At 33.4% G+C, this 22,990-nt stretch overlaps 1 protein-coding gene and 1 pseudogene across 5 annotated transcripts in view; one reads left to right on the forward strand and one right to left on the reverse strand.

Moving 5' to 3' along the window:
* The window catches only part of TRAPPC8 (trafficking protein particle complex subunit 8), a 91,359-nt gene that overhangs the window by 61,098 nt on the left and 7,271 nt on the right, over positions 1-22,990 (reverse strand). For 3 of the 4 annotated variants that reach the window (XM_082667729.1, XM_082667727.1, XM_082667730.1), the window contains exons 3-9: positions 13,669-13,758; positions 12,679-12,853; positions 10,459-10,612; positions 8,057-8,150; positions 7,165-7,421; positions 6,699-6,814; positions 5,840-5,990 (exon numbers count right to left, since the gene is read on the reverse strand). In XM_082667729.1, coding sequence (XP_082523855.1) covers positions 5,840-5,990; positions 6,699-6,814; positions 7,165-7,421; positions 8,057-8,150; positions 10,459-10,612; positions 12,679-12,853; positions 13,669-13,758 — 1,037 coding nt within the window. Of the gene's footprint in view, positions 1-5,839; positions 5,991-6,698; positions 6,815-7,164; positions 7,422-8,056; positions 8,151-10,458; positions 10,613-12,678; positions 12,854-13,668; positions 13,759-17,038; positions 17,126-22,990 lie in introns of those variants that run through there. The other variant, XM_082667728.1, reaches the window with a different exon arrangement.
* On the forward strand, positions 2,682-3,483 carry LOC309830973 (small ubiquitin-related modifier 3-like; annotated as a pseudogene). The gene is made up of 2 exons: positions 2,682-2,699; positions 3,176-3,483. The product of its transcript is annotated as a small ubiquitin-related modifier 3-like (transcript).

Genomic DNA, 22,990 nt, shown 5'->3' on the forward strand with positions numbered 1-22,990 from the left:
GTGCGTCTCCTTCCAATGTACTGGCTTCAAAATTTGAAAACAGAGCTCATAACAGCTTGCACTATGCATCTTTTCAGCTACTTATACACTCTATAGTTTATATCCTATATCATACAGAAGGCACAGACACCATTTCTGAGACCTATACTACTGTCAATTTTCTAGGACTTCTTATTTCATTTTAAAAACCCATTCCATTGTTAATACTTCAAATAATATACAATAGTGCTGAAGAATTTTGAAATGAAGATGAGAATGAAGGTTTTGGCTTCTTAGTAAAATATTCTATTATGACCATACTTGTGGTCTCATATAGACAAAGTTTTAATAATTTAATTAGAAATAAATGAAACTTTCATACACTGGGGAAAAACTTGTTAATGGCAATCCACTCTTAGGACGAATAAACATTTTTCTGCAACAGTTTTTAAAATAGAAAAAAAATACAGAAATAATTTAATTATCTAAAAAAAAAGAATTATCTAAAAACTGAGATGATTAAAGCCTTTAACCTGACAGACTATATAAGTTCCAAGACAGTATGAACCATATCTGTTTCAGAATACCTCTGTATCCTTAGTACCCAGCAGTGTGCTGCTTTACTGAAGAAACTGAATGAAAATATGTGATTTTCACATGAAAAAATTTTCTACAGCTCTGAAACATCATGTTTTCTTAACTAGTTTATATCTTAACTAATATACATAATGATATACATAGAGGTCTATATTATACCAAAAAATCTAGTATATTTTATATATGGTATATTATATAAAAATACATTATATTTGCTATATATGAACTATATATACTGCATATATATACATCAATAAGTATACTAAGAAAAAATCCTGTAAGAAAAATAGGCCCCAATTCTAAGTTATTTTCTAATTTCATTCTACAAGAAATTACAAATCAACATACACACAAACCGACAATTTCTAAGGATACAGTGAGAACATTCAGAATGATCACCCCAAGTTACTGCACGATCTTCAATAATCAACCATTAAACCATTTCTTATAGTCTACAATAATGGATTAATACATTTCACAAAGACATTCATCAAGAACTGGAGTGATCTACTTACCCTTCAGCTAGTTATGACAAATTTAACTACAGAAAAACCATATTTCTCCAAGAATTCCTATTATTGGTTTCACCATGATACATCTTTTAACTTTATAGTTAAATAACTAAGTATCTTCTTAATTATCATCGAAAAAGCCAGGCAATATAGTCTGTTATTAATTAGCTACTATGTGACTGGTAAATAGGAAAGAGATATTAGCTCAAATGAAATTTTTATTCATTCAAAAATAGTTTTTCTTAGGCAACAGGATCAAATATAGCAAATATAGAATTATAACCTACAGCAGGAAAGGAAAAAGCTCTGAGCTTAGCTGTTGCTCAAGCAGCTTTTTTTAATCTGTATTTTAAGAAAATATAAAACGAATGACTACACTTCGTATCTGTGTGTGGTTGGGGGGGCTGGAGGGGGCCTCTCTAGAGACTTATGCTCCCAGCCTTGCACAGTTCTTGGTTTAAGGCAGGCTGTGCTTCCTTCCACGCTCAACTTCATTGCAATTACACTGGTTACAAGTTCCTCTTCCCCACCCCAGTGTTCACATATTGTTTTTGCATACTTTTTTTATTCCTTGAGATAAGCTCCTGCCATGCTAACCTGCCTCACACAAACATTTTATGCTCTGGTTACAAACATACATAGGTTTTGTGAGACTCTCCCAGCCCTATTTTTCTCTAAGGCCTATTATTTTTAGGGCAGCTATTCTAGACTACAAAGATTTTTAGGTATGCATATATTATGCTACAGCAGCTATGCCTTTATTTTCCAGTGTTAAACTACCTTCTCTCATATAGCTGCTACTAATATGCCTCCATCTAAATGATTTAAATGCAGTATTTATCAGATGCAGATAGAAATGAAAAAGTTTAAGTACCATAAAATCATAGAAAGTTTTTGTCACTTTCCTAAGATTTTACCAAACTTGCAATTTGCAGATGCATTGTGTACAATTTTGAAATTATAAACTTATAAATAACATTTAAGTGTTTGTGATTTTATATTAGCTCATACTAGATGACTATAAGACCAGAGACTGTCTAACCAAGGACAATTCACATAATTTTTCAAACACTCTTATTCATAAAGGTAACATATTTTCAGTTCCTGAAGATTTCTTAGACGTTAGCTGACTTTTTAAAATTAAAAATACTAAGAAATAAGGCTTCTCTGGTGGCGCAGTGGTTGAGAATCTGCCTGCCAATGCAGGGAACACGGGTTCGAGCCCTGGTCTGGGAGGATCCCACATGCCGCGGAGCAACTAGGCCCGTGAGCCACAACTACTGAGCCTGCGCGTCTGAAGCCTGTGCGTCTGGAGCCTGTGCTGCGCAACGAGAGAGGCCGCGACAGTGTGAGGCCCGCACACCGCGATTAAGAGTGGCCCCCGCTTGCCACAACTAGAGATAGCCCTGGCACAGAAACAAAGACCCAACACAGCAAAAGTACATAAATAAATTAAAAAACTCCTACCCCCAACAACAACAACAAAATACTAATAAATAAAAAATAGTAATGTAATTTTGCTATTTTAGTTTTACAGTTTAAAATCACCTATTTTATTTTTATAGACATAGTATTAAAATAAATGCAAAAGAGATGGCAGTTATTAAACAAGTATCTACATGCTAATTATCAATGAAGTAGAGTTCTTATGTATTTTTATTCTTTCCACTTTTGTTTATAGCTTGCTTGTCTTTAAAAAGATTACGTAGGGGGGCTTCCCTGGTGGCGCAGTGGTTGAGAGTCCGCCTGCCGATGCAGGGGACACGGCTTCGTGCCCTGGTCCGGGAAGATCCCACATGCCACGGAGCGGCTGGGCCCGTGAGCCATGGCCGCTGAGCCTCCGCGTCCAGAGCCTGTGCTCCGCAACGGGAGACGCCACATCAGTGAGAGGCCCGCGTACCGAAAAAAAAAAAAAATTACGTAGGCACGCAGCGTGTGGGGGAGGGAGCTCACGAGGGGCGCGGGCCCTCTCCCTCCTCCAGGGCTGCCGCTCCCACTTCTGCACTGCTTGTGTGCCCGTACAGGGCAGACCTCGTTTGTGAAAAGACAGCTGAGGAGACTCCAGCGCTCGCCATGGCCAACGAAAGCGGAAGGAAGGAGTCAAGACTAAGAACGATCATATAAATTTGAGGGTGGTGGGGCAGGATGGTTCTGAGGTGCAGTTTAAGAGGCATACACCCGCTTAGTAAACTAATGAAAGCCTATTATGAACAACAGGGGTTGTCAATGAGGCAGATCAGATTCTGATTTGACGGGCAGCCAATCAATGAAACAGACACACCTGCACAGTTGGAAATGGAGGCTGAAGATACAATTGATGTGTTTCAGCAGCAGACAGGAGGTATCTACTAAAAAGGGAACCTGCTACTTTACTTCAGAATTCTGTTCCTCCAGACCAAGACTTTCTCAATTAGAAAACTGCAACTTGGTTCCACCACATCCTGACTACCACAATACAGTTTCTCTACTCTTTCATTTTCCCCTTCCCTATTCCTTTACTGTACATAAAGTAACTGGTGTATGTGCAAAAGCATATTGCATTTTTTTTAACTAAATGGCCAATGGTATGTTTTGATCGACATCAAATGGAGATGGGATAGCATACTCAGCAAGTTATTTTGCTCTCACTGTTCAACAACAACAAAACCCCATAAAAATCCTTGCATACCTTGTTGCAAGGAGAATTTTAATATTTTTCATTTATCATTGTAAAACCAAGGACAATTTTATACCTTTTTTGTACATAGCTATTATATGTAGGGCAATCTGTCTTTAAATAGGGATAAATTACTCTAAAAGAAATGAATCCTATAGTTTTTCCTTCAACTTAAGCATCTTGTTTAAATAAACTTCTTGTTTAATTAAATAACTATGTAGAAAGTAGCTAGTTTACTCTTTTCTAAGCACAGAAAGATTATAAATATATTTATGACTTTTCAATTACATTAAAAGGTTATAAGGCAACACAAACACAGAATATTCTTTCTGAAACACCCAGGTTTTATACTGATTACAAAAACTAACATAGCCAATGCTTACTGACAGCTTATTATATATATTAGATAGTGTGCTAGGCACCTTACAAACCTTATACCTTATCTAACCCTATGCCATTAGGATTCCCATTTTACAGATGAGAAAACTAAGGCTTAGAGATGTTCAATAACTTGCCTAAGATGAATTTTATTTGCACTGATATCTCTTTCCTATTTACCAGTCACATAGTAGCTAATTAATAACAGACTATATTGCCTGGCTTTTTCGATGATAATTAAGAAGATACTTATTTTAACTATAAAATTAAAAGATATATCACGGTGAAACGAGTAATAGGAATTCTTGGAGAAATATGGATTTTCTGTAGTTAAATTTGTCATAACTAGCTGAAGGGTAAGTAGATCACTACAGTTCTTGATGAAATTCTTTGTGAAATGTATTAATCTATTACTGTAGACTCTAAGAAATGATTTAATGGTTGATTACTGAAGATTGTGCAGTAACCTGGGGTGATCATTCTGAATGTTCTCACTGTATCCTTAGAAATTCTCGGTTTGTGTGTATACTGATTTGTAATTTCTTGTAGAATGAAATTAGAAAATAATTTAGAATTGGGGCCTATTTTTCTTACAGGAATTTTTCTTAGTACACTTTTATTGATGTATACATATGCAGTATATATAGTTCATATATAGCAAAATATAATGTATTTTTATATAATATTATACCATATATATAATATATATTAGATTTTTTGGTATAATATAGACCCCTATGTATATCATTATGTATATTAGTTAAAATGTAAACTAGTTAAGAAAACATGATGTTTCAGAGCTGCAGAAAATTTTTTCACGTGAAAATCACATACTTTCATTCAGTTTCTTCAATAAATTTTTTTTTTTTTTTTTTGTGGTACGCGGGCCTCTCACTGTTGGGGCCCCTCCCGTTGCGGAGCACAGGCTCCGGAGGCGCAGGCTCAGCGGCCATGGCTCACGGGCCCAGCCGCTCCGGGGCATGTGGGATCCTCCCGGACCGGGGCACAAACCTGTGTCCCCTGCATCAGCAGGCGGACTCTCAACCACTGCGCCACCAGGGAAGCCCTCTTCAATAAATTTTTGAGCAGACACTGCTGGGTGCTGAGGATACAGAGGTATTCTGAAACAGATATGGTTCATACTGTCATGGAACTTATATAGTCTGTCAGGTTAAAGGCTTTAATCATATCTCAGTTTTTAGATAATTTATTTTTTTTTAGATAATTATTTCTGTATTTTATTTTCTATTTTAAAAACTGTTGCAGAAAAATGTTTATTCATCCTAAAAGTGGATTTAACAAGTTTTTCCCCAATGTATGAAAGTCTGTCTCACACCAAAGTACATGTTCTTAACCAATATATAGGCTTAGATCAGAAAAAAACATTTCAAATAATTTTAAATTATTGTAAGAGATCAAAAAGCATCTTCTAAAAAAAAGTTATTATACTGTGAATACAGTGAAAACTGTAATTCAAATTAAATAGAAAGTACTAATCAAATCTAAGAAACCAACCCTCACATATGACCATGTTTCAATGCACTAGTTTAAGAAAAATTCATCAAGTTATCATAAATGAATTCAAAACCTATAAAGCATTGTACGCTATTTGAGTACAACTTATCCCTAGGTAGTTTGCTTGCCATTTCATAAATAAAAATTTCTAAGTCATTTATGGTAGCAGAAGCAAGAAATTATAATACTACAGAATACCAACCAAGGCACCAGCTGCATAAAGCATTGCTTGATCATTAAGAAAATCTTTCTTTGCAGTATGATAGCAACTGTAAGCCAAATCATAATGCTGCACCAAAAAACATAAGTCAGCCATTTTCCTGATTTGAAGCTCTGGAGCTTCTGGTGGATACCTGTAAATACAAATTAAGTTAAGAAAGGAATTTATAATTTATGACCTTTAAACCATTAAATATTATAAAATGTCTAAAAAAATGCCCAACTGTCCAAAACAAGAGAAAAACTGATCCTGTATGATAAGAATTCTACCTCCAAGGAGAGAGTGTCATTTCTCAAAGATATTTGGAAACAGATAGTTACATCCTTATTTACATAATTTATATCCCTATACTGAGAACTTCTCAACAGGAGGCAAGCATTTTCTCTATTGTCAAATTATGAAGTAAATAAATGATCAATTCCATGTGACTCACCTTTATGTACAGCAGAAAAAAAAAGAAAATCTAAAATGGATTCTATTTTCCCCTAAAACAGGATTTTATATTAAACAAAATTTCTAAATATATGCCATGTCTTAGAATTATTAGACCTCAATACTTTAATATAGTTATTAATGAATACTTAATCTAACTCCATCTTTTTACAAATAGGAAAATAGACCTAAAATAAAGTGACCCTCCTTATTATTTTTAGATATCCAATTACTTATAGTTTTTTAATTTAATATAATTTACTTATGGTCACTATTCTTATCTACCCCAGCTTTGACCAATATGAAACTAAGAAACTAAAGAGACAGTCATTTTTTGCAGAACATCATATAGTCAAACACTAATCAGAGTTAAATACAGAAAAACTAAAAACAATAATATTTTACTCACAGCAATCCAGATGTATTTTTTAGCTCATTAATGCTCTTTTCTGGAACTTTACTGCCACTAAACCATTTTTTAGTTGCAGAAAATAAAGATCGACTCAAACCTTTTCTTGATATTAGCTAAGAGAAAAGATTAAACATATTGACAAATATAAGAATTTAATATTTTTCTTTTACATACAAAAGAAAAAACTCTAAATAACTAAAGTTTTAAGAGTGAGCAAATGTGCATTTTAACATTGATTTAAAGAAAACTGTCCAAAATGCTGACGAAATCCCTAGTGAAAATAAATAAGCCTCTTCTAGGATTTAACAGAATTTCATCACTGATAGTAATGTTAATAAACCCTAATATTGGTCTATTTTTCAAACAAAAACTTCAATTCTTTAAATAACTTATACTACTATATTCTCAACTTTACTATTTACTGAAATTTTTTAAAATACTAGTGCAAATAATTAAATCTTACCTGATCATTTAATTGCCGAATTGTTTTCTCTATATGTGGCAAGAGGCCCCGAAATGTGAACTCTTGTATAAACTGTCGAATTCTATCATGATCAGTAAGGGTTAAACATGCACCATGAATAATTCCAGCATTTGCTTTCTTTGTTTCATGTAATGATGAAGCAGATTTTACATGATCTGGGCCATCAATGCTGTTAGAAGAGTCACCAGATGGGTCCAATTGAAGCGGGTGAGTTCTAAAGTTGTTTGGTAAGCCATCTACTGAAAAACAGATCTTTCTTTTACTCTCAGAAAACAACAGAAAATTGTGATATTACTACTATATTACTAAAGAAAAGAAAGAATGTTGGAACTGTTTATCTTTCTGTATTTCTTAACAAATCTAAAACAATAACATTAAAGTGTTCCCCCTAAAATTTTAGGACCTGGGTTAATACCTGTTACATGTAATAGAAATTTTTTAATTCATGTAAAGAAATGAAGAAAAATAATGTTAAAATATAAAGAATTATTTTTAAATAGCATAACTAACCAATAAGAAAATTTATAACAAAAAATTTTTAAAGCTATCACTGTCTAAACTGTAATTTAAAATACAAAAATAAAGCTCTCAAAATCATGTGAATTGGGGGAATTAATGCTACACATAATATCTTCCCTTGCTTTCTACCCAAAAAATTTTTTATGAAGCCTGATATATTACTCTTAAAAAACAAATTTTTAAATGTCAAAAAACATCAAACTCAAATAACTCAATAAAATCTTCAGAGGAAAAGCTAACCTGTCCATTATCTTTTTTCATCATGAAAATTCCCCCATCTTTTACGTATAAAGATTTAACAACAGTGCATATTTTCAATCAAAAGAGAAACTTAGAGAAAGTATATCAAGACCTTTGACTTCGTTATCTAATCCATCCAATGAAAGCAAGTTACTATCAGAATTCTTATTTGAAGTTATAGTACAAGGGCCATCTTCATATGATTCCTATCAAAATAAAATTTAAACAGCATTAATGGTTATATTTAATCATGTTTAAGATACCATCAAATTCATCAACAACTATGGTAAATCTCATTTTTTTTTGCTACAGCAACTCTTTTCTTCCAATCCTCCAAATTCTTAACTTCTTCCATGTATCATATTCTATCACTTCAATCCACACCTACTATATTCTTAAATTCTGTTTCACATGCAACCTACTATCCTAATTCTTCTGAATTCGAGTTACTTCTATCTCAGTTTTTCTGTTTATATGTGATATGCACATGCTTATATGAAACCTCTATATATATCTATGTAAGGAATAATGGCAAGACAGATGGACTACTAGAGTCAAGCGGGGTAAAAAAAGAAGGATGGTATGGAATCTGCTGGATCACAGATGCAGCGTTAATAGGTTGGAGTGCATTCTGAATACACAGAAGTGTTTTGGAGAAATATCCAATGCAAAAAAAAAAGAAAGAAAGAAAAATATCCAACGCAACGTTTACTTGTAAAAAGGGCACTGATTTCAGCCAACAAAAAAAACTTTAAAAATACCCAGACTACTCCGTAAGACCACTAATACTATGAGGTATTATTCTGAGTGCCAAATTTTGGGAAAAATATGTAAACTAGAACTTAATAAGAGGAACGTGATCAGGACAAGAAACAGTCTAAAAACAACATTTAAGAAAGAGTTGAAAAAACAGTATATTTAGCCTAGAAAAATATTTTAAAAGACATGAAAGCTATCTTGTATAATTTGAAAGTTGTCTTAATGGAAAACTGATATGGTCCCTATAGGATTGAGTACAAGCAAAGGGAGAAAAATTCTGGTTGATCCTCAAGCTGCTCAGACATGGAACAGGTCACCTGAGAAGACAATGAGTACTTTTACTAGATGAGGTCATTTATAGGTTTAAAGGAAATTAAAGCATTAGAACAGGGGTTGGATTTGACAACCTTTAAACTATCCTTCAATCCTGGGCTTCTAGGATTCTAAGCTGTAGAATTTCTATAGCTCTGTCTTCTATTAAAAGTTCTCCAACTGGACAATCTTACTTATTATGTTCCCTTTCCCAACCTAAGATGGCTGGATTCTAAATTGAATATTTCAATACTATTCCTATTCTGAGTGTGGCCCTGAAACATCATTTAAAGTTCCTTCACATCCAACTGGTTCTTTTCTCTCAGACACCTTTCCCCAGCATTATCTTAAAGAAGGTCAACAATTATCTCAATATTAAAGTGAATAAAACTGGATTAAAAATTCTATATATAAGAGAAAAGGCAAATAAACAGATTATTAAACAATATTTATATTAGAACATCAAAAACTACATGAACTTTCTAATTCATATTTCTTAAAATAATATCACATCAAGTACATAATGTAGTTTAACTGTACAAAATATAAATATATTTTCCATTTACTTAAGAAATCCTCTTTCTAAACAAAAAAAAGTCAACTCTTGATTATCTGAACTTAAGCATAGGAACTTGGCATTTGACCACTACCAAGTGCCATAAAGTTCTACCTTAAAAGTTGGACAGAATGTGAAACCTTACACCCACACGCATTAGCCAACAGACAACAATTAACATTAGTCTAGAACTCTATATTAGAAGAGTTGATTAGGAAGAAACAAAACTTCCTGGAAATTCAAAAGAGAAGAAAATCAGAGGAAAGTTAGGGAAAAAAGCCCACCCACCTAAAAAGTATGAGCTCCAAAAGGTGGCCATAAGAACAGCATGTTGAAAATGAAGGAAGGCAACCCCAGAGCATGTGGATAATAAAGAATTGACTGTAAGCATTCATAATGAATTAAATGTACAAACCAAAAATTCTATTCTCTACATGTTTGTTTAGTCAATCTAATTCAATTCTTAATGTATAATTCACTTTTCATCATTTTTTTTTCTCTTTTTTTTTTTTTTTGGCTGGGCCCCGCGTCATGCAGGATGGGATCTTAGTTCCCAGAGCAGGAATCAAACCCACGCCCCCTGCAGTGGAAGCGTGGAGTTTTAACCACTGGACTGCCAAAGAAGTCCCCACTTTTCATCTTTTAAGAAAACAATCAATTAACACTGATATTATATACCTGAAAGGTATACACATAAGGGATTACTGCAGTTAGTTAAAAACAGCTTCTGAACTACTGACTTAAGAGCTCACATACTGATGGATCAAAACTAGCCAGATTCCACAAAATAACTATTAGTAATTCTACAAATTCTACAGTGATACCATTAGCCATAAAACTGAAATACAGCTTTTGTAGTTTGCTTCATTGTTGTTTTTTACATATACCTGGTTTTGAATACTATTTTTCTGGAGATACTGACTCCAAGGATCTGGTATCTGTTCATCTGACGCTCGATTAGGTGTTCGAGAATTAATTTTAAGTAAATAGCAACCCTGAGTTCCATATTTCTGTTTCATTTCTTCATAAATTGATTCAGCTCTAAAATAAAAAATGGAAAAGTTTGTAGCCAATGGGGAGCAGACCTTAGGCAATAACAGATATTAAAATAATACAAAAACCATGAAAAAATAGTCCCCCCAAAAGAACAAAAAGTTAGAGGTAGAATAATTTAAAAAAACTAAAAGTTCATGATCCTAACTGAAATTTAGCTAGCTTGGTTATCACCTTAAAGCACAATTACCAAAGTATGCGTCATGGAATAAAATTTTGCAGGATACTCTTGTTAGTCAAACAGAAAGTTTTGGTGGTCAAGCTAGTTTGGGGAACTACAGTAAGGAAGCCAACCAGTTTCTTTTGCAGCAGACCACCTCAGAGCCTTCCATTTGCTAATATGTACTGTGAATTTCCAAAGAGTGGCTTCAAACTTATAGATCAGAAACTCTTTCAACTATGTGAACTAGTCTGCAGGAAATACAACTTTGCGAAATTCTGTCTTAGAGAACAGACATTTATCAAAAAATGTAAGTGCTAACATAAAAAAGTATAGCACCCCCCAAAAAATCACCTTTCACTGCTAGAGTTTACCCTTCCCTTAGCTGTCTCCAAAGGGACACAGTTCAGAGGAAGAAAAACGAGAAAACGCAAGAAAAGCAGCCAAAATATTTACTATATAAAAATCCTTGCAAAATTTATAATAGCTGGATCCATGAGCTAATCTCAGATACAACAAAAAGCACTTGATTTCCTTACTTTTAGTTAACTAGACTTGCTAGTTAGTGGCAGACAAGATACTTCAAATGGTAAGTCAGCCTAAGAATCAAACAGTACATTCTGATGGAAAATGAAATTTTGGTACATAGAGCTAACCTAATTTAAATAGCTTTTTTTTTTTTTTAACCAAAAAGCACATGGATAATCCTATATCACATTCAAATGCAGAAGCTAATACTATACAAATAACAAGCCTAACAAATAATTAAATCATATTACACACTATAAAATGAAAGCTGGATAAATAAAATAGTTATAAATTTGTATAAACACAGATATAAGTATACGTGTATGTATATACACTCAAGTACAAAAAACTAAACATCTACTTGCTTTACCAATGACACTGCTAAGCATAAGAACCACTGATCTAATACTGCAATTATCACTTAAATATCCTAGTTATAACCATCCAATGTGGAAGATATATACCATATTCAAATGATAGAAACTAATTTCAATAGCCAGTTCAAATTATTTCTATTTATATAGTACACTATATCCAATAGGCTACAGATTGTTTATGATGTCAAAAAAATTCTAAAGATTAGTAACCCTCAGAACAATTCTGTGGTCTTAGAGAGGAAAATTTATTTTAAAACGATGGATTGTGCTCATAACAAGGGCAAGAAATAATTATTTAATTGCATATCCTAAACAGCATTGAGATATCAGAGTAACAGTTTGAAACAACAGATTAATTTGATCCACATCTTGAACCAAAATTCAAAATAAACTGCAAAGCCACAAAAGTAAAATTGTTTTAATATTATCTTATTTTTCAAGAACTCATCTTTAAAGATATCTATTCTCTTATCCCAAAGATAAAAGGACTATGGCAAATCACTAATAATGAACATTAAAGGGAACATAAGAAAGAAGTGCTTGGATGTTTCTCAGACTGTGAAAAACATCAAGGCTAAATATATAGTGATGAGAAAGTGAAGAGTGGAAAAAGCAGTGCCTATAAGCCAGGAAGTGAAAAGTCAGAGGAAAACTGGGAAAGAGAAAAGAGAAAAAATGAGAAATAATATTATACAAAGTAAGAAATAACAGTGAAGACCTATAGGTATAAAATGGCAAGCACTTGTGGACAAAGATTACAATAATAGAGATATACATTGAAAGAAAATTTTGGGTAAGCATATGAAATCTAACATAAAATGATGTAGCTGTTGAATATAACTCCAAATAAGAGATATAGTTAAATGTTTTATTAATGAATTTTTACTTTCTTGGATGAAAAATATATCAAAAACTTAAGCCATGTCCAAATCAACATTAACTCATTTAACAGGAAATTATTTAAAATTTAAAAAATAAAAAAAGCTTACCTCTGTTCATCTCCTGCACTTACATCATGTAAAAGTACATAATATTTAAGTGTATTTGGTATAAACCACTTGGGGTAGGAATAATCATTGTTGTGCTGAATTCGATGCTGTTCTTGTGACAACTTTGAAAACTGTTCCATAGGTTCAGCTTCACTAGACGATGTCACCAACATACCTTGTAAATCATATTAAGGTAATTATCACTTATCACTTAATAATAAATATTATCCTATTAATATAAACTTTAGGGAGATATTTTTTGAGCTAAAAAAATCTGATTTTACAGGTTTTCCTGCAAGCATAAAACACTGATAATTTCTTCAACATTTCTAAGTAATTCAAGGTTCTAAATAGTAAAGCTATTTTGTTGGTAGTTTTTTAGATCATTTATATATGTAATAAGGAAATCCATGAAAAAATGGACAATATGAAAATTGTGCAACTATCAACATAATGAAAAATTCTGCTGAATCTTGCTTCTCTCCATTCCATCTCACTGTGATCTCATATTCTATCCCATCTCAACTTTTCACTGTAACTGCATTAAGGAAATGAAAGTCATAACTGTCAAAGTAGGTTAACAGCTATAAAACAGATTACTAAAAAAAAATGGATAACTTTTTAAATATGAGCTTTTGCATAAGCGATTAATTTTGAGGCAATCAGCAAAAGCAGTTAACACCGACAGTTTACATTTTTTCTTTCTAAAATAGCTTAAAAACATATTAAGCATGAAATTTTCAAGTTGGGTGATAAAGAAAAATAACCAAGCCCTTAGTATTCTTATTTTTTAATCAAAAATTAGTTACACCAGTCTTGTATCTAGGATGCCATTTAACAAAGAAAGCAATAAAACTTGTAGCATCATCAATAAAAAATAATTTCTCCATCTCTATATCCTCTCAACAATTTTGCCTTCATATAACTCTTTCTGAGATTAATAACTTCCAAAACATTTGATTTTAAGAGAACATAAAAGTCAAAGGATACATGCTAAATAGTGGTTCAGAAATTCATGATCTGATGCTGGCATCGACTGAAGAAAGGTCTCTCTGTAAGACTCAAACCATGGAGTAGTAGCTAAAATTAACAATAAATAAACCAGTTAAAAGTCCTCAGTAGAATCAGTTTACAACAGACAAAATTTCAAGTCCATTTTCCTAAAAGATATGAAACATCATTTCTAGCAATACACAAGCATTTTTCACTTTTGCTTTAAGATGCATATGTGATGTATGTGTATAAGCCATACACACAAATATATTCATACATGGCAGTATATATATTTGCAAAAATAAAACTGACCTATTCCTAAACCTACCCAATGATCCCACAGCTTACTTATTAATGCTTTCAATATTACCTACATGAATAATCAGATTTTAGAACTAAAGTTTTGTATCCCTGCCACTAGTCATGTTGTCATAAGTAGCTCCTTTTCATAAATGGTATTATTTCCGAACAGTGGTTCTCAACCAAGAGTGATCGTGACCCCCAGGAAACATTTGGCAATGTCAGGAGATACTCTGAGCTGTCACAACTAGGGATAGGGAGGGGGTGCTACTGGCATCTAGGGAAATAGGTCAGGAATGATGGAATGATGCAGTACAGCCTACAATGAGGAGAACAAGACAGCACCCCCCGACCCCAGCAAAGAATTATTTGTTCAGAATGTCAACAGCGGTGAGGCTGCCAAACCCTACTTTATAATTTGATTACTTGAGTATGATAGCAACTAAACCTCTTCAAATGGAATTTCAAAGCATACTTACCTTATAATCAAATACAAAGACGTGTGTTTTCACTTTTTGTATACATGTATATGATGTTGATTCTTAAAATTTCAAATCTCTCTTGCTCCATGCTATGCATTTTACATTAAAACTATTCTAATGTTAAAAATTTGAATTTAGTTAAACTTAGTCATTTCATTAGGTTTAAGCAGATTATCTAAATCACAGTTTTACTAAAAGGATACTCCATTCCTATTTACTTATGCTGACTATAAAACCTTGTGTACTTTTTTGTCTTATTCTTAGAATCACTGAAAACACAGCAAGTATATTTTCTGTTTACATTATAATACTACATTAAACGACTGGGAAGGTTGAAGAAAAAAAGCTATTCATTTTGACCGAATAACATATCCAACCTGGTGCCATATATACAAAAAAACTTTAATTGCAAAAATGCCTATGAGAATAACCCACATATTGTTTAGGAGGGCTATTACAAAAATCTCATGTTCATTGCTATAAAAGAGGAAAAAGATTCCCAGAGACAGTACAATATATATGAAAAGTGGCAAAAATCAGAGAATGAATGACAAGGATTAGTCTTTTAAAACAGGAAAGCAATTTTCTTACCAACCAGTAAATATATCTTCCCGCCAAATGAATCAAAATTAGTCTCTAACTTGAAAATTAGTATTAACTTTCATTTAATCCAATGCCAAGAAAATATAAAGATTAGTGAAAATTTTGGTTAAAGAAGAAGGAATCTCCACAGATGGGGGAAATGACTTTATCAGCTTTGATTATTTTTCTGTTTGTTGCTTCAATGATGCAACATTAACAAATTATTAACAAATTAACAAATAACAGTAAGTTGTAGACATATGTAGACAAACAAAATGTAGACATATGAAAAGGGGTTTGTTTCACGGTGGGCTGGGGAGTTCTGAATAAACAAATTAGGTCTTCCAAAACAGCTATCCTTTGCAACACTATCTGGAATAAAAGACTAGAAAACCTACATGTCCATCGGGGGGGACATTAAATGGAGGCACTATGCAGCTTTAAGAGAAAGGGGAAAATCTCTATATATTACTATGAAGTGCTCCCAGAATACATTAAATGAAAAAAGACAACAGCAGAGAAGTATACATTTTTGTGAAAGGGAAGAAGATACAGAAAGCCACACATGTATTAGCTTATATCGTCAAAGAGAAATAACAGAAGGATAAATGCCACCAACAAATGCCATCATGTGTCAGAGAAAGAAGAAAGAACAGATAAGAAAGGGGAAGGGCCTGAACAGAAGGTAGACCTCTGCAAATGTACCTTGTTTCACAGTTTTGACTTTGGAACAATATAAATGTCTACATAACTAAAATTAAAAAGAAAATAGCAAGTACACACATGCAGGAGTTCTTAAACGGAAATAATACTTTCTAAATACTGGCGCAAGAAAACACTCGGTACTCAACAAAGAATATAAGGAGCACAGGAAAATCTTCTAAATGTATATGGCAGAAGTGGGTTTTATCCTTCAGGTAGGTCACATTCAGGTTGATGAGGTAAGTTTTTCCCTCAGCCACATGTTTCCTTGAAGGGCTAGAAGTCTCCCTTTATTTTTCTTACATGTCAATAAGTCTAGGGCATCCTTCTTTTTTGCTTTTTCTAGTGACATTTTTGAAGAAAGTGGAAAAAAATAGTTTATTAATTTTTTAAATATTAACAAAAGACTAACATTTAGTGACAATTCTCTTCCCTTAAAAATTCTCTTGTACTTATTTTGGGATGAAATCGGTATTTTGCTCATACTCCTTTCCATCTCTACATGTTCTTTGGTTGGAATTGAAACAGCAACCATGTTATCCTACCAGTTCAAGTTTCTCTATGCAGAATGTACTTTTCCCTTGGTAAGAAGGGTAAGGAAGGCAGCTAAGAGCTGAAAAACAACATAATGCTCTATATCCTCCACTCACACTCATAAAATGCAGCCCTCTCTCTCTCCCCATTTCTTCTTTGTTCCCTTCTTAGTGCCAGTAGCTTCAGACACAGTTACTAGTGTTCCAATACATACCTAACAAGGGCTGCCGGCAGTGAGCTAGACCTAGAGCAACTCTGGTCCTCTTTCTACTGAAACCAAATACTATCACTAGAAATCCCAAACCTGCCAGTGAAAAAGACTGACTACCCTAAACATAAATGTCACCTGTAAATCACATATTTTCCCTTTCTAATCATTCACAAAAGTTGAAAGTACCAGAAAACCACCATTCAGACTAAACAAAATAGCACTAAGAAATATTACAAATTCCACACAATGTTGTCACTTAAGATTATAACTTTAGATAAACAGTAGTACCAAAACTTAGTATATTTCAGAATGAAACTATTCAAGTAAGGAAAAGAAATCAGATAATTAGATGCTGTATAATTATTTAATTCTTTAAAATACAGTTTCAAGGTCAAAAATACTTGACAACACAGTGATTATCAGAATATATGGTTTAATTCAGAGTATCTTAGACTACAAAAGCACCAACAAACTAAAACCAGAACTCATATAAAATTTATGAGCATTTTGCAAATCAAATAATCTTAAATAATATGAAGAGCTAAGAAATACTAACCTTGTATTTTAACAACAACCTTGAGAACTATCCTTGAAGAGAATATTTCTAATCAAGTGTTTTCAGAAAAATCAGCAAAAATCAAAGTATTCTAAAGAGATGAGAGTCATGATTACTTATGCCCAATTATTAAATTTCTCACACACCACAGGAGAAGACTTTTTAAAACAGGTTGTCCTTTATTGAAACTATATTCCTTTTAACCCTCAGTATATCAGGAAAAATAGTCACTGCATTTACTATCTGGATCTAACTGACCCTTGATATTTTATTGTATCTTTAATTCAGTTTACAAATTATTTACAGAATTAAGAGTAAAACCATAACAAACTTTTTAATAAATTTTAGTAAAGCGAACTCAAATTGTATTCCATATATTCCCCATTTTAAAGATACATGCCTCAGTTAGGCAACGTTTTTTGAATGCAACTAACTGTTCATCAACTATCATGCACAAAGCTAGAACACATCCATCATGTAAATACCAATTCCAGATTCAAACACATCTCTAACAACTTCTAGTTTATCATTACTTCTGTTTCTTCTTGCACTTGCATAGTCAAGGTGCAATATTTTGGAAAAATGTGATGGCTCATATTCGCTGAAAAGAAAAAGGTCATTCTATTTGCTCCATCACTGCAAAACGTTTTCATTCTTTAGACTTCTAAACAGCAAACAGAACGATCAAGCTAATAAATTTTTTACTTCTACATCATCTAATTCTTTCAGATTACCTTCATACACATACCTGCTTTCAGCATTTGTCCACTTACAAACTGTATCAAGTAAATTTTGTTACACAAACTTATGATCATAAAAGATGAAAGAATACGGTCACATGTCCTTTAACAAAATGGGATGGTCTAGGTTATCATCTCAAAATATTGTGTGAAGTCTTTTCTGCTAAATTAGTGATTAGCTGGATGAAAATACTGTATTTTCTTTTTGTTCTTAGAAATACATTGTTCACTCATCAGTTCTTGAGCTTGAGGAAAATTGTCCTGGATATTGTCATCTGAAGACTCATAGACTGGGATTTCTGTATATGATCAATTTCACCATTGTCATCAGAGTCCAATAAAGTAGGTAGCCACTAGCCACATGTGGCTAGTGGGCACCTGAAATGTAGCTTGTCTGACTGAGGTGTGCTGTAGGTGTAAAATACACATAAGATTTCTAAGACAATATAAGAAAAAGAATAAAATTTTCCATTTATTACATTTGAAATGATAATTTTTTTGTGTATATATATATATATATAAACTGGAATTAAATTAAATATATTATTAAAATTAGTTTCACCAGTTTCTTTTTACATTTTTTTTTTTCGGCCACAATGCGCAGCTTGTGGGATCTAGTTTGCCTACCAGGGATTGAACCTGGGTGCTCGGCAGTGAAAGCACAGAGTCCTAACCACTGGACCACCAGGGAATGCCCCCTTTTTACATTCATTATTGTAGCTACAGAACACTGAAAATAATGTAAATGGCTTACATATTTCTATTAGACAGTGTTAGTCTAAAATGCTATACGTCCGGCTTCCCAGATGGCGCAGTGGTTAAGAATCCACCTGACAATGCAGGGGACACGGGTTCGAGCCCTGGTCTGGGAAGATCCCACATGCCGCGGAGCAACTAAGCCCGTGCGCCACAACTACTAAGCCTGCACTCTAGAGCCTGCGAACCACAACTACTGAGCCAGCGCACCACAACTACTGAAGCCCACGCACCTAGAGCCCGTGCTCCACAACAAGAGAAGCCACCGCAATAAGAAGCCCACACACTGCAACAAAGAGTAACCCCCGCTCGCCGCAACTAGAGAAAGCCCAAACGCAGCAACAAAGACTCAACACAGCCAAATATAAATAAATAAATAAGCAAATTTATATCTAAAAAAAAAAGAGTAAACACAATAGGGACTTCCCTAGTGGTCCAGTGGATAAGAATCCGCCTTCCAATGCGGGGGATGCAGGTTCCATCCCTGGTTGCGGAACTAAGATACCACATGTCGTGGGGCAACTAAGCCCACGCAGCGCAACTACTGAGCCTGCACACCACAACAAAAGATCCTGCATGCTGCAACGAAGATGCCACGTGCTGCAACTAAGACCCAACGCAGCCAAATAATAAAATTTAAAAAAAAATTTTTAATTGCCTTAAAAAAAAAAGTAAACACAATAGACAGTAGGTGATAGGATAGATAAAATTATCTCCGTTTTAGAAAAATGAGACAGAAATGCTAATAATAGCAGTAGCTGAATGGAAAAAAAGATAATAGGCAAGGAGTGGAGTGTAAACAACCTGGAACAGACCACCACAGGAAATAACTGTATATAATGAAGATTCTTTCAATTCCATCGTTGTGTCTTTCCAATCACTGTACTAAGGAACACTAGCTTTAACTGACCAATCTGATGAAGAAAACGTGGCACTGTTAAGCCAAGCTTATGAGGTAAATATCTAACATGTATTTCATAAATAGAATGCATGAAAAGTATGATGACTCACATTAATGGTAAAAACTAGAAGCGTATTTCTAGACAAACAGAGAATTAATCTTATTTACAATGGATAAAACCACTCTCATATCTCCAAAGAGAAGTATTCTGTTATAACAGAATCTTATTAAAATGAATTCAGTCCTTCATATCACATTCCCAGTCTTCAAGACCAACATAAAAATAAAGCTAAAGGGAGGTGCGTTAAGTAGCAGGGAAAAAACTTGAACAAACTGTTTTCTTCTGTAGTTTGTCCTAACCACTTGGAATTCTTTTTTAAAACCTGCCTAAGGAGTTCAGCTATAGTAATGCCTCCACCCACTTTTAAAAGCAAATGGCACTGAATCTTTCCTTATGTGGAGATGTTGGCAGGGACCTGAGAATGTAAGTAATATAATTAGATAAAATTTCTCACAACTAAATCATGACCACATTGTTCCTATAAACTATCTATACCAAACAACTTTAATAAACTATAAAAAAATAAATACGCCAATCCCTAATATACAGCCAACCAGACATCGGATTTGAGAATCTTTCTCTAAAGATAATTAAATGACCCCAAATAATTCATAGTGAGAAGGGACTTCCTTGGTGGTCCAGTGGTTAAGACTTCGAGCTTCCAATGCAGGGGGAGTGGGTTCAATCCCTGGTCACGGAACTGAGATCCCGCACTCTGCGCAGTGCGGCCAAAAAAAAAAAAGAACTGTGAGTAATAAAAACTGAGCAACTCTCAAGCCTATTCACAGGCTTACCACCCAATAAAGAAGTCCACAAGATGACAAACTTTTTTATGCCCAATCAGGGTTATAATACCTCAATTTGAAATAGAAAATAATGCCAAAGGCTCACCAGACATTTAAGGAAAGTTTCCAACGTGAAATAGAGAACAAAACAAACTGAAAAATAATACAAATGAAAGAAAAAGCATAGAAGAAAACTTAAAGACTTAAAAGAAGCCAACAACAATTTACTAATATCCTTTTCAGACATTCATTCCTCAAAAATTTTACCTTTCACACAACTTTTCTCAGGAAACCGCTGGAGATCCTTCACCAAATCAACAAAATACACCAAAAAAGATATGAATGAGAGGCTACAGAAAAGGGAAAGAAATCTCCAGAAAGGCAGCAGTGGAGCAGGCCTTGGAAAGCAACCAGACCACGACTGAGTAGAACAGTGTTTTGAAACTTTTATTTCATTATCTCCCCCCATGAGCCTTTTTAGACATTTTTCTAATTGATCATTCTCCCCAAAGAATACTTAAAAATATTGTTAGATACTTAGATATACTGTGTATCCATTTACAGACTGTGGTCCTTTGGAGAGCCACAAACCATTATAATATCTAATATTTTTGTTCCCCAAGTACCAAATTTTCACCCCATTGAGGGATGGTATCATTCCCCATAGAAAATGCCTGGAGTAGAAAGAGAGAAGACTTCAGGAAGGAGATCTTAATAAATGGATTATCTCATAAATTAATCTGTCAAGGGGAAAATCTTACTGAGTGAGAGGCTATTAGAAGTCTGAGGGACTAGTAAAAAATAGAAAGAACTCTGGGCAAGTTGTTTTTAAAAAGGCAATTACTAACTACTGGAAAAAAAAAAAAAAACAAGAGCTGTATAAGAATGAACTGAAAGCCCAACATTCGGCTCAGCAGTGAAGAAGTGAATACTCAGTCACAGTACTGTAAACAGTGAGTATTAATCAAAAATTATAAAAACTGCATTAGGGAGATGGAGGAAGGGGAGTAATTAAGCTAAATCTTCATCAATTATAATGAGAAATCAATAAATAAAAATTTTAATTAAGCCATAAATAGCCATATAAAAATATTACTTAGAAACACGAAATGAATACCAGAGAAAAGAGTTGGTGGGGCAGGGGTGCAGAGAGCAGATCAACTGTTGCTTGTTCCTCTCAAGTCTTTTTAGCATTATGTCTCTGTGTATATATCATTCTGATAAATTAAATTTTTTTTATGTTAAAGGTATATAAACTTTGGAGGTTAGGAAAATATTTTCAGTATAGAAAAAGATAATTTTTTAAAAATATGATAGTTAATCCTTCTCTGTGTGCCCCTCAGCACTTTGGCATATTGGATATGCCATATCTCTATTACAACATATTGTCATCTTAAGATACTATAAATTCGAATGTATTATAATTATTGACCAGATATATGACTAATATATGAAGTTATATATAGCATCTCATTCATCTCTGATCTCAATGCAAAGCATACAGTAGGAAATCAATAAATATTTGTTGCATGTATAATAAAAATGTTAAAGTCCCTATAAAATAGAATCACAGGATTAAAGGTCTAGAAGAGGCCTTAAGACGTAATCTAGCCAATTCCTCTTGTTTTCAAAGAATAAAACTGATTCTGAATAAGTGACTTATTCAAGTTATCCAATTAACTACTGGATAACTCTGGCCCTTGATTCATTGCCCTTCACATCTCAACATGAATTTTCCATTGATGACAGAAATAGTTCAAATTCCACTGCTTTCTCCCAGAAATCTGCAAATTTTGCCTCATGTTGAAAACATGTTATGCCAGGAACTGCTTAAAATATGTATCCTGAAAATGGATTCTTTTGATTTACAAAGATAACCATAATCTTCTAAACTTAGTCTTATTAAGTTAACTTGCCTTGCTGGAATTAAAATGACAGAGAAAGAAGAAAAATTATAAACATTTAAACAAAATAAATTTACAAATACTTCTAACCATACAAGTGCAACCAACTAACTTCAGGATTTAAAACACGCCACTTAATTTCTCTTTGTATGTTTGGAAAAATCTTTAAATATGCAATTAGGAGGTGTTAAAGTAATAGATTATGAGTTATACTGATCTAAGATTATTTTATTAGGCTGCTAAAATATCCTAATTAGATGATGTACTTCTCTTTTTTTTTTTGGCCGCACTATGCAGCATGCAGGATCTTGGATCGAACCTGTGCTCCCCTGCAGTGGAAGCGCACTGCCCTAACCACTGAACTGCCAGGGAACTCCCAGATGATGTACTTTTAATCTTTCCCCTCTAAAAATCTATCCCATGTCTCCCCATTAAGTCTTTTTCATACTGAAAAAGAGTCACACCAACCACTGCTAACTCACTTTACAGAGTATTACATAATTTTACCTACCAAGCCTATTATGAAAACATTTATCTTTCAAATCAGATTAAGATCAAATATTTATTTATATATTATAAACATTTCCTCCACTTAGCACTAAGCAAGATAAAAAATATAATAAACTTAATGCTTTTTATGTAATCACAGTATTACTTAATGTCACAAGAGAATAGTTTTTTATCTACTGTTAGTTCTTTCATTCAAGAAATATTTATTATGCTTATGATCTAGGCATTACTTTAGATACTAGGAATAAAATAAAGAGCCAAAGTTCCTGCCCTCAAGGAGCTTGTATTAACTTTA

Source organism: Grampus griseus, assembly GCF_964374135.1.
Source record: "Grampus griseus genome assembly, chromosome: 12".
Lineage (NCBI taxonomy): Eukaryota > Metazoa > Chordata > Mammalia > Artiodactyla > Delphinidae > Grampus > Grampus griseus.